The following is a 26,590-nucleotide window of genomic DNA, read 5'->3' as shown; positions in this document are numbered from 1 at the left end:
AAAACATGTTCAGTCATAATTTGCATTAGCATGAGACATATGGAAAAGGACTTACAGTAAGTATTTCAAAACTGACATACTCAGACAGAATAACTATTGGGCACATAGATATTTTGTCCTCCTCACGTGGACAAAAGGGTGGTGGACAAAATAATGGAAACATGTTTAGATATAAATGAATCTACTATAATACATTTGTTAACTCTCCATAGATGATTAATCATTTTAACTCGTTTTCAAGCAACAATACCAAATGTTTATTCATTTCAGCTTCTGCTTTTTTGTCATATCTGTAAACTTAATATTTTGGGGGTTTGAACTGTTGGTCGAATATAACAAACAATTGAAATAATTTAAATAAGTTTCACCTTTTCTGACACTTACACTGTTTTCTATTTCTATTTACTTCCATTTTTTCCCCATCATTTAGGCCTATATTTATTCTTTATTTTTTTGACATTTTTAGTCCGTTTAGTTATTGCAAATAATTTAACCTTTGAATACATTGTTACATACCCATTGTTTTTGTGAGTCATGAGAGGTGGCTCCTACAACACTGCAATTTCATTTTGTGATTAATAAAATACATGTTTTATAGACAAAATGATTATGCCACCAATTGTGAATTGATAACGCAGCAGAAAATGCAAATGCTCAAATGATGTGCAAGTACTTCAAATTGTATTCAAGTACAGCAGGTGCAGTACAGTTGAGTAAAAGTATTTAGTTACTTTCAACTACTGTTTATTGCAGGGCTGCTGGGATACGTTATTCAAGTGTTTTCTAAGGGATGTAAAAAAAAAAAAAAAAAAAAAAAAAGGTCACTGGATTGAAGGACGTCACGATTAAATTTGTATTATCCAGTCTATGGTATTATCCTGAGAAAAAGTGTGTCCCGAATATTTTGTCAAGTTAATTTTAACCCTTGAATCTGAAAACGGGGACCGTATGAGGACCCATCAGACTCTGTCCATTACAAATTTATTTGATCAAAATTATGAACAGTTTGACAATGCGCCAGATCCACCACACGGTGCTTAATATGTGTCATAAAAATACATTTATTGATAGGAAAATAATGTACATCCACATTTTGTCTGAATTTACTAAACGTGTAAATGATTTACATCAGGCGTTCTGCACGGGCTGCTATTGCGTAGTACCGACTGTATCCCCTCTGACAAGAAGCTATGGGATTAGCAAAATAGTGTATAGATGCGTGTCTCTCCTTGGTCACCTTTCAAAACATTCTTTATTAACCCCTTCTGTCACCGAGATAGTGTTATTGTTCCTTACGAGCGCTGATAGTTGCCGTACTTTTTTGTGGAAGAATGTTAATACCCGTGGCTTTAAGCAGAGCTGGAAAACTAACTTGCCAGCTGAGCTAGCTTGCTAGCACATAACCAAGCTGGGCTCGACGACATAATAGGCTGCTGCTCTGCTTTTGGGAACACGGTGTGCTCGTTGTGTCAAATCAAGCCAGCTTTCACCGAGGCGGTTTTCTTACAGTATCTCTGCTCTCGCTTATCTTTCGAGATTCCCTTTGTTGTGTAATCCTCTGCCCGGGCCGTGGCACCAGCTCACTTACTAGCAACTTAGCCGGTCCACGGTGTGTTCGCAGCGTTAGCAGAGCACTGCTCTCATTGCGCTGGCTAAAAATACACTTCTTGTCCCATGCTCAGTGCCCCTCCAAAAGTGGTGGGCTAGTCCACGTTGTACTTGTCTTCGGCTTTTCGGGTCACATTGCTCGGAGTTTGGCACTCTACATGGTCACTACAGTGAAGTTAAGACGCCTGGAAGAGCAAGCCGGACCCCGAGGTTGTGAGCCGAGCTGGCCTGATCTAACCTTACATCGTACCGGCTGGTGGTGGCTTCAGGTCTGTGGCTGATCGGTGGCCGAACATCATTTTGCCCTAATGGCCTTGTCCTGTCATCAGTTGTAATATAACACCCCTTGGTCCAGCCGAGGGTTGCAAGACCAAAACTTTGTAGAGGTCGGAGAAAAACGCTTTGTTTCTACTGTCAACTGTCTGGAGATTGGCGAGGCAGACTTCATCTGTCCGGAGCAGGCCACCATGTCGGAAGATAACAACGCAGACAAGTTCATCAAGGTAATTTTAACAAAATGAAATGTGAATCTCCATGCAGGCAGATAGTAGTTTTCACTTTTGTTGAGGAATCAGTTTCGGTCTTAATTTAATGAAGTTAAATGAAGCAAGTGAAGCAGCATTCATATACACCTATGGTGGAAATGTTAGTATCCCTTAATTGAGATTGGAGATTATCACAGAGACGTTATTTTACATACTTAATTTGTTCTAGATTCGGATTGCTGTTACTTCTGTCAACATGATCTTAATTGCTTATTGCTCTAATAATGATTCTCGAAGTAAACTGTACTAAAAAGTAGACTCGACATTGCATCCATGGAGTTTTTGTGTAGCTTACAAATATTAGCAATGTAAATCATGAAAAGTGGGTCATGGAAAGTTTTACCCATGATGAACATTAATGTGGTATTTGGATTTATCTAGCAGGGTCATGGTTAGTAACTGGCAACTTTTCCATCCACCCTGGCTCTGGGATTTGTTCCTGGCCTGCTCCCCTCAATGTGTCACTGCCCGGGCATCTATGTCAGCAGTAAAATGTGATCTCAAGTGGCCCTGGCCCCTGCTTTCACAGTTGGGAAAGCAGTAGTATTTGAGAACTTGAACACACACTTTGTATCCATTGGGGCAGTTATCGTGAAAAGAGATTAGTGGTTTAGCTCAATAGCTATGAGCTTAACCCAGGCTCTTTGGTGTCAAGACCCTGAAACACTCTTAACCAAGAAATCATTATGGTAAGCTACGGTGCATGGCTAAAATGCTCCAGAACAGGTTCAGTTCGGAGGATTGGAACAAAGTGTGTAAACAGCCTGTGTAGTTTTTGCCTAACTCGATTTGTTCCAAAACAATTGACATTTACATTGTGTCTTGTATTATTGCTGCTGATGTATTGACTGTGCATGTGGTTGGCTTGTATTTACAAACCCTTCATAGATATACTGGAAATAACCTAGAATGAATAGACAGTTAATAATCAGCTTTATTAGACCCATTATCTAAAACCGCCAGTGCCGGGTGAAGGGAAGTCAGATCCATCAAAGATATGAAGCTTATGCTACAGACCTCCGGGCAGTTGTGTAGTAAATGTCAGCCCCTTGTCCTGTGTTGCGTAATAGTCAATAATCCCAAATATCATCAGCCTCTTTGTGTTTACAGAGAGCAGATTGGACTGACAAGGGGGGCAGTAGGGAGGAGACATTGTGGTACCTGTTGGCAGTGGCTCATGATTACACGCACTGTGCCGGCCAAAACCAGTATATTCTCAGGAAAGGAGGAAAAGGGCTAATCTAACAATTTTCCAGCCTCGAGTTTGAGGTTTTGTAACTTAAACAGATGATGTCTTGATTATAGCAGTCTTTATGTAAATACCTCACAAAGCTGGAAAAATTGACAAAAATGTATTCAAAACCAGCAAAAGTCTAACTGTAAGAACTTCAACTCCCTTCTTCCAGGATATCATCCGACCCATATTTTAGAATCCTTTTATAGGCAGCAGTGACTAAGCTTACCCACACATACATTTTTTACAGCAGCCAAATTGTGTTTATTTTCAAGAACAATGTGCAGGACGAATTATGCTATCCTGAATCTTGACAGGTGATAACAGATAAGGTAGTGCTAACACAAGGCAGAAAATAAAATGCATAGCTCTCTTACACAGTGCAATGTCAGTAGAATCTGTCAAAATCTTCTGTAAGTATATTCTATTATTATTATTATTATTATTATTATTATGTTGTTTATACATGGATAGTCTATATTATGATAAACAGGAGTTTCAATTTCAAATTTTGATTTTACTTTTATACTTGGGTGTGGATGGTGGTAAGCTGTTGCTTGTGCCACATGATGTAAACTATGATGATAATTGTGCAAAGGGGATCCATAAACTTGTAAAACACCACACTTCTACACAAAAGTTTGCCTTTTATTTTTTTCTTTCAAACATTTGATATGTTGTTGGTTTGGTTTCTCTTCCCGACAGGAGACATCCATTCTGGACGAGTACAACATAAACTGGACACAGAAGTTGGGAGCTGGCATCAGTGGACCTGTCAGGTGAGTGTGAGAGAGAGTTTGCCTTTCTCCTCTCTCTAAATATTATCTTTTCAACTGATTTAACTGTGTTTGTGCTGCATTACATTGATGTCAAACTGTTGCTGCAGGGCCAGTGTTGCATAGACAGAACTCAGAACAAAATGTTTTTATTACACCAGGACCAGGAAAAGTAATATTGCATAACCAGGAGACGTGATCATGGTATGTGTTTGGGATTGAGAAATCAATTGCTGGGAAATGGATGATCTTTTTGGAGCTGTCTTTCTTGACTGGTTTTGTGTGGGGTTGCAGAAATCATACAGGGAGAAATCTGCCATGCTTGGTTAAGATCAGCTGTGAGAGGAGAGCCAGGATCACTCAGATTGTTAGTTTAGATTAGATGTGAAAATAGTGTATTGTGACTCAGCATATTCTAAAATCCCATGATAGGATTAAAGAGAGATAAATATTAATATATTGCTCAGCCTTTGCAGTGCATAATTAAACCACTGTTGTGGATGCTGCTGTGGAGTGCATAAGATATGGTTTCAGCCTCACTTTTCGCGCACCAACCAGACGATTCAAGTATGATGTCAGATCAGATGTAGATTATTTGCTAATAGGGTTGTCGAAAAGACAAACTTTCTGTCTGCTGCTAAAGAACCTACGTTTCTGATGTTTGCCACTTATTACTTCTCTAGTGGTTTTATTGCATCATGTTCACTGTGGCACCAACTCACCAGCACAGTTTGACCTTATACTTGACACATTAACACATTGAGAATATGAAAGGGCTAGACGCTTGTCACTTGACTGGGCTTCAACACACTGGACCAACTTCTAGTGTGTAGCAACACCACAACACAAGGCTTAATATGGAGATGTTTTTGTAACCATTTTTGCTGTTGGTGGCTCAGTTGGCTCAGACACAGTCCATATAAATACATACATAAATACAACCTTAAGTGGAAGTATCTTGGCCTGTTTTTGAAAGTCTTCTTGTGTAATTCCTTTGCAGGTTTTAGTCCACATTCTATAGATTAAACTTTCTGCAACGTAATTAACCCTCTTTTGGGAAGCTGCATTCAGAATAGTGGATGCTTGTGAATATACAAGGGATCAATGATGAACATCAACAGTTTTCTTCATCTGTGCACCTCCCTCTGCATTCTTCAGTCTTTTCCACTTCAAGCAACGGGACGTAAAATATCACAAGAATGCACATATTTCTGAAATGCCAACAACAAGCAGCAATGCCTAAAATTGTTTTACATTTAAACTGTTATGTGCTTCATGAACTTCTGTGGTTGATCTGGAAGACAGATTGACGTTGTCACCAGGCTTGAAAACTCTTCATTGTGCTGCAAGTTGAATCAACACCTGTTAGTATCAATTGTAGTACCTGTTTTTTGCAATATCTGTCATACTCAGACATTTGCCAATGATGAGTGCATTTGTTTCTCCCTTTTTAAAACCGCCTGTGTGCATCAGTATTCTCCTCCCTCGCCTCAGCTATTACTGGTATAATCTCTTCATATAAATAACTTGTATTTGTCTTGAGATTTATTCAGTTACTGCAAAATGTTACTGAGAGGCACTGGCTGCTCCAGCAGCTTTCTAAGTCTGTTTATGCTATGTGCAGTTTCTTTGGTGCAAGTCTGACAGCCCTGCTGATTCCAGCTGTAATGTATCAGTGTCTGTCGCTGATTCCTCCTGCCCATTCTGCACTTTTTAAACTATCACAGGTCTGGATCAGCAGAGAGCAACCTGTTATTTCCTAATATGTATAGTTTTGCCTCAAGTAACAAAAATACTGATAAACTGAATCATCAGCCCTCCATGTAAACTTACTCTTAAATTCTATGATTCATGCTGTACCCTTGTTTCTTTTGGGCAACTCTTCACCCTCTCTCTTTATTTTTCTGACTTTGCATTTCACTGAGATTCATGGAGACTTTGGTACAATATGAATCTTTTCTTGATTCATCCACACACTCACCTCTCTCTGTCTCATAACACATTCATGTCTTTAACTCTACCAGCCCCCTTCTCTTGAACTGTGATTCATTAGGTAGGTATTGCTTTCCAGTGAAGTGAACTTTGGCCGAAGCAGAATGTTTCTTGCAGTAATGCTTTAATAGTGTAATCTGTAAAAAGGAGATATGGGTTCTCCAGGAAACTGGTTGTATAAGAGCGGCAAGGTAGGGATAATGTGTCTTGGTAAGAGAACACGGAGGCAGTCAGATTGAAGTATCCTTCATTTATTTAGCTGTGGTCTGCAACAATAATACAAACAAAATAAACAAACATTTTACTATCATAGAAACAGTAAACTAGCTTAATACTGCACTAGCATAATATTAGTTGTGCAAACAATAATATAATAATCATTAAACATAACCTAATAATCACACTCACCACTTCTCATTTACACACAGCGGGAAAACAGGGAATCAGGATAGCTAATGCTGCATGAGGTGAAGGAAAACTGTCTGCTCTTGACCGCATGGAAGAAAGGAGAACACTAACGGAGCAGAAGCATGCACACAGGTGGTGCATTCAGGAACGTCGGTAAAACTGAGACGCATTCGATAAAGTGGGAAAAATAAGTTCTCTATGCAAACACACTATATAACACATAAATCTCACTTGAACAATGTGGGCTTTCGAACACAGCCGCCCCCGACTGTCAACATTGACAGTCGAATCCAAGGTAGAAAGGTCACTCAGGTAAGTAAGTCCTTGGTTTCCTCATCTTCTAGCTTGGGGAGTTGGACCAAGCGAGCTACTGGTCGAATGTATGTCCGATCCTTGACCTTCACAGCAGCGGTCCGAATACGCCCATCAGCTCCAGGATAAGTATCCGTCACCTTACCGACGGGCCATGAAGCTCTTGGGAGTTGGGGATCCACAATGAGCACCACTTGGTTTGGCATGAGGCATTTCCCATCCTTCTGCCACTTCTGTCGCTTCTGCAAAGTAGGCAAGTAGTGACTAGTGAACTTGGACCAGAAGTGGTCAACAAGGACTTGACTATGTCTCCATCTGCGATTTCCAAGGGTGTTGCTTAGGTCATAAACTGCTTGAGGGAGTGAGGCATCGTAGCGTCCCATCAGCAGGATGCTAGGTGTGATGGGATCCGGATCTGCTATGTCTGATGAAACATAACCAAGAGGCTTAGCATTCAAGATGCCTTCCACTTCCACTAGCACTGTCTGGAGCACAGTTTCAGATACAGTCTGGTCTTTAAGAACAACCTTGAGGGCAGTCTTCACAGACCTTACCTCTCTCTCCCATGCTCCACCAAAGTGGGGAGCACTGGGAGGATTGAAGCAGAAGGTGATCTGCTGTTCTGCCAGCTGTTCCTTTAGAGAAGGAGTCATCGCTTCAAAGGCTTCACGTAGCTCTCTAGCTCCACCAACAAAGTTTGTCCCATTGTCGGACAGGAGCTCAAAGGGTTTGCCTCTTCTGGCTGTGAAGCGACGCAATGACATCAAGAAAGCTTCAACATTGAGGCTGTCAAGGAGGTCCAAATGCACGCACCGGGTTGTCATGCACTTGAAGACTATGCCCCAGCGTTTCTCGGTTCGTCGTCCAATCTTCACCGTGAATGGTCCAAAGCAGTCGACGCCAGTCGAATAAAAGGGTGGCTTATACAGCCGTAGACGAGCTGGTGGCAAATCCGCCATCTTAGGGACTGAAGGATTGGCTCGCCATGACTGACAATGCATACAGTTGTTTTGGTACCTCTTGACCACTTCCCTACCACGCAGAATCCAAAAGCGGCGACGCAGTTCAGCCAGGACTCTCTCTGGTCCAGGGTGCAGGAGCGTTTCGTCGAAGTCCTGGATGATGAGCTTAGTCAGAGGATGCTTTGGGTCTAGTAAGACCGGGTGGATTGCGTCTGTCTCTAGCTGTTCAGCTCTTCGGAGTCTTCCACCGACTCTAAGGAGTCCTGTCTCCTTATCGTACTCAGGAGATAGTGAGCCCAGCCGGCTATGGGATGGTAGGGGCCGGTCTGACATGAGAGCCTTAATCTCCTCTGGGAATGACATAGACTGGGCTTGCTTTAGATGGAGATTCTCCGCTTTGATGTAATCAGCTGCCTCAACGGACGAACCGGAGCCTGGATCAGCCGCCCCGTGTAGGGATCGCACTGTTGCTTGCATGAGGTCCTTCCATGTAGAGAACAAGCTGACATCAGGAAGCTGAAGAGAGGGGTCAACAGTCACATGTGCGCAGAAAGAGGATTTCTTCAGTTCACTATCCTCTGGCTCTGGATAGACTGATGGACTGATAGGCCAATGATCCTCAGAACATCGAAGGAAGTCAGGGCCTTGGTGCCAACGATGTGGTCGGGACAATTCCTTTAAGGTCTTGCCACGCGTGATGTCGTCAGCGGGGTTATTGGCACTATCCACGTACCTCCAGTTGCTCACATCAGTAAGGTTCTGGATCTCGGCCACACGAGTGCCCACAAAAACCTTGTAACTACAAGATTCTGACTGAATCCAGTGGAGGACTGTTGTGGAGTCCGACCAGAGTGTGACCTTCCTGATAGGTAAGGTGAGCTCCGTTTGGATAACACGAGCTAGTTGAGCACCAGTGAGCGCAGCACTCAGCTCCAACCGAGGGATGGATAGTTGCTTCTTTGGTGCCACACGGGATCTGGCTAGGATGAAAGCAACATGAATTTCCTTTTGATCATCCTCTGTTCGCAAGTAAGCAACAGACCCGTATGCTCTCTCAGAAGCGTCGCAGAAAATATGGAGATCTCGGATAGATGTAGGAGAGTCTGCGGAGGCTGGTGCATAGCATCTTGGGATTTCCATCTGAGTCAGGTCAGGAATTTCCTGTTCCCATGTTAACCATCTGTCTCGCAGGCTCTGTGGTTGAATTGGGTCGTCCCAACCGATTCTTTCCTTCCAAAGGTCCTGGACGAGAATCTTGGCTCTTGTTGTAAATGGAACAATGTACCCTAACGGGTCGTACTGACATGCAAGTACCTTGTAAACAGTCCTTAACGTGGGTTCTGTTCTCTCAGCTGGTCTGTGTTTGTACTTCAGTGAGTCGCGGAGGCAGTCCCATCGCAATCCAAGAGTTGGCTCCTGTAGGTCTGTACTGGATTGGGAGAGCCATAGCTCACTGCTCTCAGACCGTACATCAGTTGGGAGATGCTCAATGACAGCTGGAACGTTGCTAGCCCACTGGCGTATCTCAAAACCGCCGGAGTGGAGTAGCTGGCACAGCCTGTCTACCAGGTCCTTAGCTTCCTCTTTTGAGTGTGTACTGCGGAGACAGTTATCCACGTAGAATGACTGCTCGACACAGTCCGCGAGGTCGCTGTTGGTTTCCTGTACGTGCCGCTGCAGGGCGTAGATGGCACAACAAGGACTGCAAGTAGTGCCAAACGGTAGGACTTGCCATTCATAGATCTTTGGCTCCTCCGTCCTCTGCATCCCCCGCCAGATGAAACGCAGAACTGGTTTGTCGGTTGGCAACAAGCGTATCTGGTGAAACATACCCTTTATGTCTCCACTCACTGCCACTGGATACTGCCGGAACCGAATGAGGACTCCGAGCAACGATGGGCCTAAAGTAGGTCCGGGCAGGAGAAGGTTGTTGAGGGACTTCCTATCGTACTGGAAAGAACAGTTAAAGACTATTCTGTTCTTGTTGTTATGCCGCACCATATGGTGAGGGATGAACCAGGATTCGGGGGTTGACATAGCTGCCTCTGGTGGCACAACTGCTACATAGCCCATCTTCTCGAGCTTCTGGATTTCCTGGCAGTATACCTTGGCTAGTTCTGGGTCTTTGGCAAGTCTCCGCTCTGTACTTCGGAGGCTAGGTAACACTGCTTCCATAGGAGCCTGAAGGTTTGGAGAGTTGGCTCGACGAAGCAATGGCGTAGCATATCTTTGTATCCCACCAACAGTGACCCTGGTGGTGGACGTCTGAAGAAGGTTCAGGGCTTGCTGGTCTTGCTTTGACCGAGTTGCTTGCTTCTCACTCATAAAGGGGAGAGTGTCGATCTGCCATAGCCGCTCTACGTTCTTTAGGAGCTCACAGGTAGGCGTGACCGTTGCAGTGAACAAGCATTGCTGTTCGGATGAAGCTATGTGCTCTGTGCTGGTGGGACCTTGGAGCGACCAACCAAGTTTGGTGTGGACTGCAATGGGTCCTCCTGGTGGGCCCAAGTGCACCGGCTCTATAGGTGCAAGAAGATGAGGCGTGTCAGATCCGATGAGCAACAGAGGTTGGACATGGTCGACGGGAGGCAGAGGTAAGTTGCGGAGGTGTTTATACCTCCGTTGGAGGATTGACACTGGATAAGAGTGTTCTGACAAACCTAGATTGTCAGATGTGAATGCTTGACGTATGTGATGCTTCTCAGCAGGTTTGATGGGGGAAGATACATGAAAAGTCACTGAAGCGCCGTGCAGCTGCACTACGTCCTGGTGAACAGTCCTGATGGTAAGCGTTTCAGGATGTGAAGTAAGGTTCAAATGTTGGACAGCTGATGGCAGGATGATGCTTCGCTCAGAGCCATCGTCCAGAACTGCATAAGTCTCTAAGACTCGGTTCCCATTGTGGAGTAGGACTTTCACGATTTTCAGCATCACCTTGGGGGATCTGTTTGGTCTATCTAAGTACACCTTTGTCGTGGGAGCAGTCACCATCAGCACACTCTTCTGTGTTTGCTGGACTGCATCATGTAGTATTGTCAGATGCTGCTCCTTGCAGACATTGCAAGGTCGCTTGAGGGTACAAACGTCAGGCTTGTGAGGTCGTCCACACCTCCAGCACCGTTGCCCGTCCGTTAACCAATCCACCATCTGTGCTGTGGTCAACGCCTTGAACTTGAGGCAACCGTTTAAGAAATGTTCTTTGTTGTTGCAGTGTGGGCAGTATGGTTGAGGTTTGGATGAAGGCCTAGGCTGGGCAAGCCGTCCTTTGGAGCCTCGCTGATCACTAGCAGTCAGGAAGAATGCTGTGGGTTTCTCCTTTGGTCTACTGAGAGGACGTTGGTCCCCTTTGGTTGGCTTTGGAGCCTCATAGTGGTAGAGTGAAGCTGCTCTACCTGCGATGCGCTTGGCCTGAGATTTCATCTGTAGCCAGGAGCTCAGATCTGGTAAAGTATAGGTTTGGTCAGTTCCTGTCCGAAGAATGCCTTGGTTCAGACAATATTCTACGAATCCATCGCGATAACTTGGCGGCATCTTACTCAGCAGTCGGTCAACGTGGGATCCACATCTTAGCTCGTAGCCGTTCTGTCCCTCCAGAGTCCTAAGCATGCCTACTAGTGACTGGATCGACAAGGCGAACTCATCAAAGGCTTCAGAGTCTCCAAACCTGATGGCTGGGGCGTTCAAGATTGCGCCTAATTCACTTTGGACAAGCTGGCGGGGTTGACCATACTTTTCCTGTAAAGCTTGCATAGCCATGGTGTACGGCTTAAGGTCATGCATGTATGCTTTAGCGAGTTGGAGTGCACTATGAAGTTTCAAGTGTCCCAGGAGCACCTGATACTTGTACTGCTCATTGAGGTGCTGATGGCTATTTAACAAGTTGTCAAGGGCCATCTTCAGTAGGGCAAAGTCACTTTCTTTACCACTCTCGAATATGGGGATCATCGGTTTCGGGATGCCATAGGACGAGGCGAGGATTGGGGAAACATTGGGCACTTGTGGACTGGGTTGAGTCAAAGCTGGAGTGGCGTATGACAGTGTTTGTACAGGGGGATTGAAGGCATTCGGCTGATGGTAGTTTGCTGCCACCGAGCTAATAGGTAGGGTTGCAGGAGGATGAGCTAGTTGCAGCAAGGGAGATGAAGCCAGCATTATTGGAGGTGGAGCTACACGTTGAGTAGCAGGAGGCAGAGCTGTGTCTCGAACGGGAGGCGGAGCCACGCGTTGCGCTGGGAGAAGAGGCGGGGCCACCTGAAGCGGAGGCGTAGCTACGTGTTGCACTGGAGGTGGAGCCACGCGTTGCGCTGGGAGAAGAGGCGGGGCCACCTGAAGCGGAGGCGTAGCTACGTGTTGCACTGGAGGTGGAGTCGCCTGGAGCGGAGGCGGAGCTACAGCACCCTCTGGCGGCGGAGTCACGTGTGGCGAAGGCAGAGCCACAGGTGGCGCCGGAGGCTGAGCCACTTGAACCTCTGGAGGCAGAGCCGCCGTCGCTAGTGAATGAGTTGAATGGGCAGCAGAGGCTCTTGCACTATCTGGTTCTTGTGCTTTCTCTTTAAGAAGAGATGTAACCATCTTAGCTATTTCCAGATCGTTAGCTCTCTTCTTTATTTGTCGCCGTTGTTCAAGTTGCTTTGTTAATGATTCTCGGGTTCTAAGAACTTCCTCCTGTAGCCTTTGGGCCTCTCTGGCTTGAGCTTGAAGTCGCTGATACTCTGCTTGGACGAGTTGGTCCTCTTCCACCTGCTGCTGCAACTCCTCAAGCTCTATCTGCTTTACTCGCTCTTCAAGCTGGGCTGTCTCAAGGTCTGAGAGAGATGGGAATGTTCTTTGAGATGCACGTGAGTACCTTGTGAGTCTTGAATTGGAGGTCCGGGAAGAACGTGTTCGCTCACTGCGTGAATGTCTGGTGGAGGGAGCTGGCTGTGTGGCTTGGTTTTGTCCCTCTGGAGGGAGAGTTGCAACCACATAGTCGCTCAGGTATGATGGAAGGTGTCTTTCCCTCTGTGAAACACGTTGGGGTGCAGGTTCAGTCTGTGCATCCAAGTTTGTTGGTTCCATACCTTGATTGATGCTCTATCCGGCTCGAAGGACCATAAAAAGGAGATATGGGTTCTCCAGGAAACTGGTTGTATAAGAGCGGCAAGGTAGGGATAATGTGTCTTGGTAAGAGAACACGGAGGCAGTCAGATTGAAGTATCCTTCATTTATTTAGCTGTGGTCTGCAACAATAATACAAACAAAATAAACAAACATTTTACTATCATAGAAACAGTAAACTAGCTTAATACTGCACTAGCATAATATTAGTTGTGCAAACAATAATATAATAATCATTAAACATAACCTAATAATCACACTCACCACTTCTCATTTACACACAGCGGGAAAACAGGGAATCAGGATAGCTAATGCTGCATGAGGTGAAGGAAAACTGTCTGCTCTTGACCGCATGGAAGAAAGGAGAACACTAACGGAGCAGAAGCATGCACACAGGTGGTGCATTCAGGAACGTCGGTAAAACTGAGACGCATTCGATAAAGTGGGAAAAATAAGTTCTCTATGCAAACACACTATATAACACATAAATCTCACTTGAACAATGTGGGCTTTCGAACAATCTGAGTTTAAGGGCCAGAGGTTGCTGTTTAAAGTGAATATTTGAGTCCTTGCTGCTTAGAGAGGGGGAAAGGAGTTTATGGGCTTTTCAGAAAAATGAAATGTATATCCGCAGTCTGTAGCTCAACTGTGTAATGTTACAAAATTGTAGTTTGAAGAAAACCATTGACACAGATTTTCTGTTTATTTCAAACTTGGGAGAATTAAAAATATACGACAGCTGAGCTTCTTTGGTAAAGATGCAGGCATGATTTGTATTTCCCATAACAAACTGTGATGTTGACAAAATACAGTTCTGAACTCCAAACAGTCTGCTGCTCTCTCGTCTCTGTGTTTATATTAGGATAAATTTAATTTCACAGCACATCTTACCCAGACTTGAAGAGGGGCACAAATGTGTATCAGCTGTAAAACAACATTCAAGCACACAGAAACTAACAATAAAGCCTGAAGACATTTAAATAAAACCAGAAACAAGTATTACAAACTCATGCTGTGCAGCTAAACATTGTTCACACCCATTGGAGCTGAAATTATTAGTGTAATAGATAAGCTGATCAACACAAAGCAAATCTGCAACTCCAATGAAAATTGAACATTGAGTCATTTTTAAGTAAAAGACAGAAAATTCCCCAGTGTGACTACTCAATGACTCTTAAGCCTGTGGGTAGATATAAATATCAAAATTTTCTGGCCAAATTCTGTTGAAATGTGTATGAAATGATGCACAACACAACCAGATAATTTCCATTTGATGGAATGATACAGCCACAACAACAACGAGTCTTGGCTTTAAACATTTCACTCAATGTAAACATCATATGGCTTCAATGAAGAGTTGAAACAAGCTTTTTCATCCTTAAAGCTTCTTTTAAAGGCAGCAAACTGCATATTTATGTTACTGGCAGCAAAGGTGACAGCACATTTGTTGAGGAAAAAGCAGAGTATCCACACACAGGATTATGGCTCCTAAATCTCATGAAAATACACATTGTTCCACATGGATATCAGCTGTGTTTTTATAAAGACTGGAGACTGTCTGGCATTTTATTGAACTCCTGATGTCCTCTTAGATAATTTGTGGTTTTGGGCTGTATAAATAAAACTTGACATGATGTTAATTGTGTTTCTTTATCATATACATAAGAATGCTGCAAAATGCCCGGCTGTAACTGTTTGTTACGTGCCACACTACAGAAACCAACTTACTGATCTTTTTAATGATCACATTGGTGACAAACATTGGGTTATCATATTTAGTCACATGTTTCTTGACTCTTGTTTTCTTCCTGTTCAGAGTGTGTGTGAAGAAGTCAACTCAGGAACGCCTGGCCCTGAAGATCCTCATTGATCGCCCCAAGGCCAGAAATGAGGTTAGAGGAAACACTGTCGCAGTTGTGATTAATGCCTGTTGTTTGTTGCCTTTGGCCATATCACTATGCCATGGTCCGTCTGCCTGCCTGTTATCTGTCTTTATTAATTCTTGTTTTTCTTTTTCCTTGTCAGTCTGTCTCCTGCGCTTCTTCTGTGTCTTTGTATGGGCTTCTTTGTCCGTAACATTGTCTCCCTGCGGTGAAAAGTTTGTCTAGCAGCCTCTGCTTGTCATTAACAGCCTTCTGTTTTGATCAAGCAGCTTATTTAGCAGTTAAGCAGTGAGACACGCAGTCAAAACAAGCAACACAAACTGGCTTCACACAGGCTCTCGCTGCTGAGCTGGGAAAGCTGTCACTGACGAGCGAATAGACACTGATTATTACTGCTAAACAATATATTTTATAGCCGCTATCATTTTTTCAAATGAGGGTGTAGGATGAGGTTTGCAATATATATACGTATATATATTATATTGTCTATAAAGGTAACAGTCTTATAAATTACTCTTTGCTTTGTTGCATGATTTAGCGTTATTGCAATGAGAAAGTTGGATGAAGCCTCCTTACTGTTAGCTATATTACTGTTAGCTGCATTATTTGCTTTTCCATTAGTAGAATCTGTTTTATTTAAGTTCTTCAGGTAGCTTTTGCAATGACAAGCATGAGTTACTGAAGATAAAACCTATTCCTGTTAACAGTTCTTGAGTCACAGCTCATTTGCTGAAGTACTAAACCATCTCCAGTTTCCTGTTGTTCAATACTCCCCTGACTTCCTCTGTAAATACGATGAAGGAAAAAGAATAGTAAACAAGGTTTTTACATCCAAAGGAAATAATAAAATGTTGCAAGCAGTAATGTATAAAGCCTGGATTTTGGGGATTGAATTTCTGTTAGTGCTTGTCTACACATTGTGGTAGAGTTTGGGGATATGACAATATATACTGTGAAACCATAGAAAGGTGTCAGCTGTTAGTGCTTTCACTGTATAGTTACTGAGGTATCACTTTAATATCTCTTGTTGTATTAAGCCTTTGTGTCACAAATCAGTGGGACTTTTTAATGGCAATATTGAATCAGAATTCACTGGGTCAGCATATATATCTATAAATCTCTCTATATATCTATATATATATAGATATATAGATATCAGTATATAAAAATATGTGTCGGCTCATGGTAGAATAGGGCTTTTTCACAGCAGACATTTTGACTTATCACAGTAGTAAAAGCACAGGCACTATTAGTAACATTAACAATGGCTCTGCTCTGTTCAGTGTGACAGGGAGCCAGCATGCACAGTACCAGGAAATGGAATTCAGCCATCATTAATTTTCTTTTTTTTTTTTTTTACACCTGTGTTATTGGACATTTTATCAAAAATATTCTAGTTATACAAAATTGGTTCATTAGCATTAATTCTGAAGATATTCTGGATTATGGACTTGGAATTCTGGGGCACCAATAATTTTTACCAGCACTGGCAGAGAAGTGCCCACACTCAACACCAGAGTTTTATAGGGACAAACAAAGTGATTGTATTCAGGATGGGATAAAAATGTAACATATTTAAGTGAAGTACTCTACACACAGTGTTTGACTCTGTTTCATGCAGGTGCGTCTCCATATGATGTGTGCCAACCACCCAAACATAGTGCAGATCCTGGAGGTTTATGCTAATAGTGTCCAGTTCCCACATGAGTCTAGCCCAAGGTGAGGAGTTCTGTGTGTGTGTGTGTGTGTGTGAATATTTTTGTAAAAACTTATGCTTTTAATTTTTTTTTGACAATCCATCTCTTGTCTCTTTTTGACCATCCACACCTCCTTTCTTGTGTTTCACAGAGCGAGGCTTCTGATAGTTATGGAGATGATGGAGGGTGGCGAGCTGTTCCACAGAATCAGTCAGCACAGGCACTTTACTGAAAAGATGGCCAGCCAGGTCACTAAACAGGTAGGTGAAGACACACATATGCACACATAAACACACTCCAGCATATCAAGAGTCGACACGGACTGCGTTTCTTTAAGTGCCATGAATGTGATTTTGTACAGTAAATATTGAATTCTGGTCAGACAGTCTTTGTTCATCAGTGGTTTCCTATCCTATTTTTATTCTGTCAAGATTCGTCTGTCTGCATATTTCTTTGTGTGAAACATTTTCTTCCTGTGGGTAACTGCATGTCTCACGGCCTCTCCATGTCATTAAAATCCCCCTGCTGAGATCAAGCAGCTCATGCGGCAGTTCAGCAGTGAGACACATGGTCAAAAGAATACATACGGGCTCAAATCAAGGCTGTTTTTACAAAAAGAACATATGATAGAGTGGTGTCTCAGTCTAATGTTTTTTTTCCTCCTGTAGATCAGTCAAGCCTTGGAACACTGTCACTCCCTAAATATTGCACATCGTGACCTGAAGCCAGAGAACCTGCTCTTCAAGGATAACTCTCTGGTAAGTAGCTGGAGTTGCACTGGATTCCACAGAATAAATATAGACATGAATGCTGCAGTTTTAAAAGTATACCAGTACCACAACTGATGCCACTGCTCCAATACAGTATATGTTACAAAGGAATACAAACTTTGCTCTTTAAGTCAGCAGCCAGTGCTTTACTTAGTGAGACACTGTAAGCAGGAACATTTTCTTGGCCATATTTGACTGTGGCCAAGATAATGTAGAGGAAGATTGAAGATTTGGAAATTGTCCAATCTGAATTTGCTGTAATAGACTTTGAAATCCATCTTTACTGTGGCACCTTCAATGATATCCCAAACGTAATGTAAATGTAAACTCTTGAGATATAAGGAAGCTGAGATGTTTAACAGGAAGCTACTAAAAATATGTTTCTCTGATCACTCCACATTCACACTTTTCACTCTGTGATTCTGTCTTTTCCACAGGATGCACCTGTGAAGTTGTGTGACTTTGGCTTTGCCAAAATTGATCAAGGAGACCTGATGACCCCTCAGTTCACTCCTTACTACGTAGCACCTCAGGTAAAAAAGGAAACATAGAGCACATAAAACATGCTTGATAACTCAGGAACATCTTGATGGATTCTTTCTGGTACTGTTTCTTGTCTAGGTACTTGAGGCTCAAAGAAGACACCAGAAGGAAAAGTCTGGAATTATACCTACCTCACCCACTCCTTATACCTATAACAAGGTGAAACATCTGTTGGATTAAGCATTCACCCTTACACTAGGTGTTGCAAGCCATGTCCTTCAATTAGATTTTTTGTTTTGAATAAATGTCTCTTTCTTTCTTTCTCCAGAGCTGTGACTTGTGGTCTCTTGGTGTGATTATCTACGTAATGTTGTGCGGCTATCCCCCATTCTACTCCAAACATCACAGTCGCACAATCCCAAAGGACATGAGGAAGAAGATTATGACGGGCAGCTTTGACTTCCCTGAAGATGAGTGGAGCCAGATCTCCGAAATGGCCAAGGACATTGTACGCAAGTAAGTGTTTTTCCTTTCTTTTTTTTTTTCTTTTTTTTTTCTATGTCTCTAAATCACTCATGGCAAAAACTAAAAACATTTCTTAAACACTTGTTAGAAATAAGTGGCAGACCTGCGTGGACTCATTAGTTGACTCAGTAATGGCTGTTTGTGGCTGATTGTGGACTGAAGCTCCCATGATGTGTTTGTGTTCTTCATCCATTTTTAACACCATTTAATGTTGTTAGTTATGTAGTATTCACTTTTATTTTTTTTGACTAAACTGTATATCCAAGTTGTTATGTTTTTGGTGTTTATGTGTTTTATTCCTGTATGTTATTGTCCCTATTATCCCCACTTGTCTTGCCTCTTCCCATATCTGCTTTCTTCTCTCTTGCTTCTTTATTTTCATTCATCACATCCCTCTGTCACACTCACTCATTTGTCATTTCTCTGTCCAATAATTTGTCTTCTGTCAATTCCTTCTCTGCTCCCCACAGGCTGCTGAAGGTGAAGCCAGAGGAGAGGCTGACTATTGAGGGAGTCTTGGCTCACCCTTGGCTCAACTGCACTGAGGCCCTCGACAATGTGTTGCCCTCTGCCCAGATGATGATGGACAAGGTGAGTGGGAAATTAAAGGTGCAAAATATTGCATTGCACCAATTTTTGTACAGTTATGCTGCTATTCCTGAATGAATAGACCAGCAGAGGCCACTGTAGAAAGTTAGTCAACTTACCTATGATAACATGCGGTACACTTCTTCCTTTTCTTACTGTCTGTCCTCTTACCTCCCAGGCGGTAGTTGCAGGTATCCAGCAGGCTCACGCAGAGCAGTTGGCCAACATGAGAATTCAGGATCTGAATGTCAGCCTGAAGCCCCTAAACTCTGTCAACAACCCAATCCTCAGGAAGCGGAAACTCCTAGGGTATGATTGCTCTTGTGTCAACTTTATTGTAAGCTGTTCTCATAATTGTTTTTTAGAAAGTTTAGAGACATAAAATAGTTATTTTTTCTGTATTCTGTAGTATAGATACATTGCACGTACAAGTATCATCGCACTGCTTAATGTAACTAAAATCTCATTCTCTTCAGATACTGTTCTCCTAACTGAGTCTTTGGTGCTACATGGAGTCTATAGTCTTAGTTCTATAGTCTTTAGGGGTTCCTGTATTGAATAAAAAAAGCACAATTTGAGTCTGAAATGTGTTTTGGTGTCCATGTTGCAGCCCCAAGCCCAGTGACGGTTTCTTCATTCATGACCCAGAGAACGGAGGGGAAGACTCCAACGTAGCACTGGGAAAATTACGAGATGTCATTGCACAGTGTATACTACCACAAGCTGGTCAGTAAACCCTGGTGTTTACGATATTTTAACAAACGACACTAAAAATGGATGCACAACCAGTACTTCACTGATGAAATAATATACTCTGCATATTTTGTAGACTGAGTATATTGCATATCGGTGTACACTGGTGTAATCTGCTGCAGTGCAGAACATCACAGAGGACCTATTTGTGTTTCCCTTGAAGTTACATTGGGTTAATGAGTGAAGTGACGTGTCTTCAGTAGATATGCTTTTCAGTCATTTCTATTCGACTAATAAGTATTTTCCCAGTTGTAGACGAAAACAAAACAAAGAAACCGCCAATGTGCTCAAGAAACAGATGATCGACTATTAATGATTTTTCCAAAATTTGATTGGCTACAGCTTCACTGTGGCTACGCAAGACACCCAAAATGCTGACATAGTCACCCACGCTTTAATAGCAGTGTTCAAATTACGAGGGACTCAGGATGGGAGCCTGGAGGGGTTTAGCTCCGACAATAACCCTTAAGTTTCCTAATTTTTTAATGGAAAAAAAAAGGAAATACATCACATCAAATAAATATATACGTATGCAACTCTGCCCTGGTCAGTATGCCTGACTTTATCTGCTGCAGAATTGCCTGTAGCATGATCCAGACGTGTGTGGATTTTCAGCCAGATCAACGTTTCTCAGCAACCAGCTACTGGGGTGCACCTACTACCACCACGTTCATTTCAGCAGCCTCTGTCTCATCATGTCTGTTGTGCATTAAAACTGAGTATTGTGTCAGTCAACATGTAGTGAAGACTTTACTGCCATTCCAGATGACACACGTTTCGTGAAGCAGGTTTCCTTTATGGTGAATATTTTTGTCTGTCCAGGAGAGAACGAGGACGAGAAGCTGAATGAGGTGATGTATGAAGCCTGGAGGTTCAACCGAGACTGTAAACTGCTGAGAGAAGGCCTGCAGGGGCTCAGCTGGGACGGTCAGTACCATTTCCTCTTGTCTTTATCTGGCAAAAATCAAAGCAGCTGTGTAATCTTTTCACATTTAGGAAAAAATGATTTCCCTATGTCTGACATTGTCAACCTTTTCTTCAATATCAATAAATAAATAGGCAATACCAGCCATCACATTTCAGCTGAAACTGGAAGTGATATTGAAGGCCTGATGGCTGATTAAAGGATTGTTGATGAATAAATTAATCAGCAACTAGTATGACAATTGACTTATTGTTTTAAGCATTTTTCAAGGAAAAATGTCAAACTTCAAGCTTCTTAAGTGTGAGGATCTACTGTTTTCTTTTGTCTTATGAGATAATAACTATCTTTGGGTTTTGGTTCAATATATTTGAGTGAAAGAGACGGATTAATTTTGACATACTAATTTGTATAAATAAGCAATTAAGCAGTACAGTCTTTGACTTCTTTTGACTTCTAAAGGCACCAGTCGTTGACTCATTTATGTAAATGTTTTGCTCATCTAGTCATTTATTGTTACCAGGTCCTTAACCACCAGCTTTTTCATTGCAGGACGAGCCTTCTCAGATAAGGTTGACCGCTTGAAGTTGGCTGAAATAGTGAAACAGGCCATTGAAGAAAAGACTAATCTCCAAGAATCTCATTAGTAAATGCTGTTTTTCTATCTTCTTTTTATATTGTTTATTATGACCCTTTTTAACTCATATCTGTAAAGACGCTTTTTTATGTAAAATGATGCGCTAAATTTTTGTTTTTTTTCATGAATCCACTTGCAAGACCTATTGTACAGCTGTAGATATATTTCAAAAAGGACTCATTGGTACTATAATGTTTTTTTAAATGGACACTGGCAAAGAACATTGAAAAAAAAACTATATTTTCATTTTTGCAAAAAAAGATAAAAGATGAGAAAAATCAGTGAAAGAAATTATTTTCTGGGAGGGAATTTTTATTAGCTGCTTGTACAAGATGTCATGTGTTTTATCCCAGTTATTTCATTTTATTCTATTTTATTTTCCTTTAACCATCCTAAGAATTTTATTTATTTAAACCAAGAGTTCCATTATTTTATACTTAACTTGTAGCCTGGCAGTGGGCTTTAAAGTAAAGAGAAGCTGTCTACGATGTGACGTTGTTCTTCCACACACTTTCTGAATCTCAGACTAAGTTTAAATTATATGAATCTTTTTTTTTTTGTGCAACTTTCCCTTGACCAGAGGTCGGAGGAAAGGGAAAATTGTGGTAAAAGAAAGTGTCATAAAATAGAAAAAAGCAGCCTCAAATTTGTTCATTTTGTCACAACCCCTTTCTCAAAGCTGGTAAGAGACGGTGCTGAATAGATCTAAGCAGACTAGATCGACATAAACAATCGCTGGTTTCCTTTCTGACTCATTTAGATCAAACAAATCTTAAGGTAAGGTCCACTTACTAGCTTTTTTCTGAGCTTTTAACTGTCTCACTGCCTTCTTTAGAGGATAGTTTTTTTCAGACCCCAAGATTGCTCTAAAAAAAGAAGCTGGTAAGTGGACGAGTGAAAACTTTATTGTCAAACTGTTTCTGGGGTCAATATTGAGTTTTCACACTCACTTAGATTCACGTAGGTTTCACAAACTCCTAGTTTTAACTCCTCCACATGAAGTGATGATAGTGCTTGTCAGCTTCTGAAGTTTGTGTCTGGCTAGTAAAATGAAGTGAATTATTTCAAATATTTGCAACAGTTTTTCTATGTCTGAACATTTATGATGTGATTCTGAAAAGGTCTAAAGTTCAGTCTTCGTTTAAAGTTGTTGATGTATGAAACAGACACAATATGAGCTGCTTTGACGTAAAGTTGTATCAACTGGAACTCAGACCAGGGTCAGTTTATATTGAAGTCATTTTTAAAGCAAGACCGCTTGCTACATGAGTACGCAAAAAACATGAGACATTTTTGGTGCAATGTCGTTGCTGTCGTTGTGACAGACACGATCAGTAGGAGGTTTCAGCATGAACCTTGAACAGTTCGGTTAGATTTCGGTGTCATAAAACTTGCTGTGCTACTGAATGTGCAATAGGGCAATAATTTAATCATGTATTCACAATGCATGCATGTACATGGCAGTGAGATAGTGTGTATCAATTTGTCAGTATTGCTGTCTAACACAGATCTTCCCTATTTCCCTTAGAAGGTCTGAATATTAGCAAATGCTCCCTCCTTTCACTCATCCTCACCTTTTAGTTGTAATTAATATCATATCATTGATTAGCCAGAGTGAAATCTTCACTGCACTGTTTTACTCTAGTGCTCCAGTCATATCTGATATTATTTCTTCAGAGAGGGGTTGAAAGAAGGGATTCCTATTCAGGTGATTGAATGAGGCCGTGACGGCTAAAAGTGCATGTTCTCTTGTTCAATTCAGATTATGTCTAACACATGTTGTTTTGTTTTTTTTTGTTATATTCAAAAATCCTTAAAAGTTATTTGTGAAATTCCCCTTTGATGAAGTCTTATCTTTATAAAGAATTATTTTGTAAACATGCTTTCATGTCAAGAGTACTGCATTAACCATGTGTTTTTTTTTTTTTAACGTTGATCTTTTCTTATCTTATGAAATAGTAGGTCTATTCTGAGCGATTAGCAAACATTGGTGCAATATATCGTTGCTTTCCAGTGAAAACCATGTATCTCCAATCCTGATGAGATACACTGAAGGATTCAGTGTTCCACAATGGATTTAAAAGAATTTCCTGATTAAGATAAATAAACCATTTGAAAACATATAGGATTATATGAAAAACACACTGTTTTATAGCTTTAAAAAAAAGTGTGTTTTTCTTAGTTGATATTTTGGTGACAATATATTTGTAACTGACATGAAGACAAACTGCAAGCCTTCCTTTGTTTGTCTGTACTTATTTAGGTTTGGCTTAAAAACTAAAAATTGAGCTAATGCTATCATTACTAACATGATTCTGAGAGATAATTTTGACTGGCCCTCTTGATGACAGTTTGTCATGCAGTCTGTCTTAAAAGCTTAATGATAACCACAGCTTGTGCTTGAAAAGGCCTTATTGTTACATGTCTAAGTTTTACGCTCAAATGTGCCTTGTTGATGGGGCGGCATCTTCATCCTTTCCTGCTCTCATCAGTAGAAATAAATCACAGGATGAAAGGAAAATTTAGAATCATTGAAAGTAGTGATTAATATTTGTCCTTTTGGCTGTGATTTTCTTGTTTTCATGTGATGACATGAAGGTTATCAGTTCACACTGCTGGGTATTGAGCAGGAAACATATGTTTCTTTTAGCACTGCATTTGGCAAAAAAAAAATATATCCAAAAAAAAGGAGAAAGATTAATATAATCATTAATATCATAAAATAACCCCGTATTTCACAACTTAGACGTCAAAGGAATAGTTCAACATTTTGTAAAATTTGCTTATTTCTTGCTGAGAGTTTGATGAGAAAACCACAATTCACTGTTGTGACATCAGTTACTGTATGTTTTTTTACTATTTCTTAAACAGGCATAGCAACTTGTTTCCGCTGGTTGCCTGGCAACAGGTCCTAGCCAAGAAACATTCTGGTACATAGCCCTCGTGAAATGGCTTATTGTCGTTTTTAAATGAACAAAATTTTATGTGTTTTTGAGTCAGCTTTACAAGTGCTAGTACCTGTTGCCTTGCATACAGACAAATATGAGTGATATCAATATTATTTCTACCACAAAGCAAAATCATGACGCATAACAACTTCCTAATGCTTGCATTTAAAGCTGCAATTGATTGATTGATTGATAATTGATTGATTGATTAGTTGACCAAATTTTCTGACATTTTACAGCCTAAACAACCAATCGATTAATCAAGAAAATAATTGTCAGATTAATTGATAATATAAATAATCGCTAGTTGCAGCCCTATTTGCTTTAATGTGCAGAGGTTGGATCATTAATATTTGAGTGTAACACATCAAGCGTACAGTATTGCAGAATCAGCATAGCTTCTCACTTAAGTGGAACCTAAAATGCTGCTGTTTTGTTTTACTTTGACCATGTCTGTGTGGATGTGTGAGTGTGTCATATAATTTATGTTTGCGTGTGTCTGTGTGTGGTTCACTGTGCTGAAGCTTCTTTGTATTTTTGGAGGCCTATGAATGAATCAGAGCTGCTTCCTCTAAATCTTTCCCCATCACAAATAACAGAGTTTATTACCTTTGCTACCCGAGAGAACATTATAATTTAAGGACAGTGTATTTATTAGCAATTTTGTACTGTAAAATCATGTATCATGATATTGATACTCCTAACAACCCCAAGGGAAAGACACAGTTATGCTCAGACACCATGTACCTGCTCTTTGCTGCTCAGTCTGGCTCAGTGTTATTAAAAATCCCAGAGAGCAGATGGTTTTGAAGATGCTACCTCCCTCCCCTGCATCCTCTTGAGTAGTTGCTGCTGCAGGATGCTCTCAGACTGACATTCAGGCTAACAAAGCACTAGACATATTTCACAAATATTAAGCAGTTTCCACTAGTCACTTCCTCTCTCTTATCTGCACAGTGAAGAGAGGCAAGATTTCTAGCTCTCCCAACATGGTTGCTGACTAAGGATAAATAGCTGTTTTTATTTAATACCAGCTCATTAAAAATGACCTGAAAGGCAGAGATGGTTTAGTCAGCACTTCTGCTCTTGATAAATACTAGTTGCTTCCGTTTCCTCTGCTGTATGTGCACTCTTAGAGTACAGAGAGATGGGTTATTTTTAATATATATACATATATATATATATGTATATGTATAGTGAGAGAGATTCAAATGTTTGCTTCTTTGGGTCTGGCATCAAACAGATGTAAAGAGGAAGAAATATATTTCACTTGAAGTAGCCATTCCTGTTTGTGTTGATAAGTCAGGGAGAAGTGTTGAGGAAAGAAAATCATTTCAAAGTATGGAGCCTCTTCTCTGCTTTACCAGTCTTGTTCCTTTTTTCCTCTGGTCTGGCAGTTATGTAGCATGTACCCAAATCCCTCTCGAAGGACTCACTGTATTTTCTGTCAACATCTATTTTCTGCCCTTTCTGCCTTCTTTGGAATGTCATCAACATGCTGACTTTGTAATAAAGGAATTCTTTGACTTTTGAACATAATTTTTGTTTTTTAGTGTTGTTTTTTTTAAGGGTTTATTAGTGTGTATTCCTGCTTGGATTAATATACAGTCCATAATCGTATTACTCTACATGTAAAGGATAGTTTGTACAGTTGCACTTCGTAATGAGAGGAATTTAGCTTGCTGTGAGAAGCTTTGAGTCATTTAATTTTGTAAAAATGCAAATCCACTCTCAGCATTTAATCTTAAAGTTGGCCATATGTGTGCTATTTATTGTCCGCCTTAAAAAATGTCTACTCGAAGTGACATTAAGTTAATTAAAAATCTTTTATTGCAGACTGAAGACAAAGCAGATAGAAATCTAGAACAAAATCATCTTAAGAAACACATGTTCACATTGATACACAACCAAAGACACTCTGTTACACATATATTTAAGGCACTTTTTAATATAATCTGTTGGAAAGCAGCATTAAAACCAGAAAATTGCTCCCAGGACGGTAATCAAACCATCAAAAGCTTGAAAGAGTCAAGTCTGTTTTACACAGTGCAGATTTTGTTACACTGAACTGATAGAAGATGTTGGCAGTGGAAATGTAATAACAGACCAAAATACAAGCAGCAATGAAAGTATCAAAAGTTTCGTGAAATTATGAAGGGGAGAGAGAAAGATTGCTGCCATACAATTTACAGATACTTTTCCCATATTAAGCCCATTTATGCACATTAGTGACACCCTTAATTTGACCAAGCAGATAACAGCAAAATGGGTCATTGGGTCCCTCAGCACATCCCATTTTGAGGGGAAATATTAAGGTTAAGTGTACATGCTGCATTGCCTCCCTGATGTACATAAATAAATATAAATTGCGCTGAGTTGTGACAGAGCGCCAAGCTGCATGAGATTATGTGTTTCCAATTCATTTTAGGTGATTCTGTAGTTCTGCAGTA

The 26,590-nt window shown here is 41.1% G+C and overlaps 1 protein-coding gene and 1 long non-coding RNA gene across 2 annotated transcripts; one reads left to right on the top strand and one right to left on the bottom strand.

Annotated features, from left to right (window-relative positions):
• The first annotated feature begins 1,064 nt into the window (after nt 1-1,064).
• Nucleotides 1,065-25,679, top strand: mapkapk5 (MAPK activated protein kinase 5). Its single transcript, XM_056377476.1, has 14 exons — nt 1,065-2,111; nt 4,093-4,166; nt 14,751-14,826; nt 16,439-16,536; nt 16,666-16,774; nt 17,183-17,272; nt 17,722-17,817; nt 17,906-17,986; nt 18,096-18,283; nt 18,763-18,883; nt 19,059-19,189; nt 19,491-19,606; nt 20,456-20,560; nt 21,108-25,679. Exons 1-14 carry the CDS (start codon nt 2,076-2,078, stop codon nt 21,200-21,202), a joined length of 1,416 nt encoding a protein of 471 aa, XP_056233451.1. The 5' UTR covers nt 1,065-2,075; the 3' UTR covers nt 21,203-25,679.
• On the bottom strand, nt 13,026-13,446 carry LOC130170266 (uncharacterized). Its single transcript, XR_008827962.1, has 2 exons — nt 13,199-13,446; nt 13,026-13,056 (listed from the first exon to the last, which is right to left on the bottom strand). It is a non-coding gene; the product is annotated as an uncharacterized LOC130170266 (long non-coding RNA).
• Nucleotides 25,680-26,590: the final 911 nt, after the last annotated feature.

Source organism: Seriola aureovittata, chromosome 5 (genome assembly GCF_021018895.1).
Source record: "Seriola aureovittata isolate HTS-2021-v1 ecotype China chromosome 5, ASM2101889v1, whole genome shotgun sequence".
Taxonomy (NCBI): domain Eukaryota; kingdom Metazoa; phylum Chordata; class Actinopteri; order Carangiformes; family Carangidae; genus Seriola; species Seriola aureovittata.
Note: the sequence above shows the minus strand (reverse complement) of the source record. Positions and strands in the feature narration are given on the sequence as shown.

Bases quoted from the DNA above. Each gene is read 5' to 3' on its own strand.
- mapkapk5 (XM_056377476.1), top strand. From the start codon at position 2,076: ATGTCGGAAGATAACAACGCAGACAAGTTCATCAAG. The intron at 17,818-17,905 runs GTAAAAAAGGAA...TTTCTTGTCTAG, and splicing joins CTTACTACGTAGCACCTCAG to GTACTTGAGGCTCAAAGAAG. The intron at 18,284-18,762 runs GTAAGTGTTTTT...TGCTCCCCACAG, and splicing joins GCCAAGGACATTGTACGCAA to GCTGCTGAAGGTGAAGCCAG.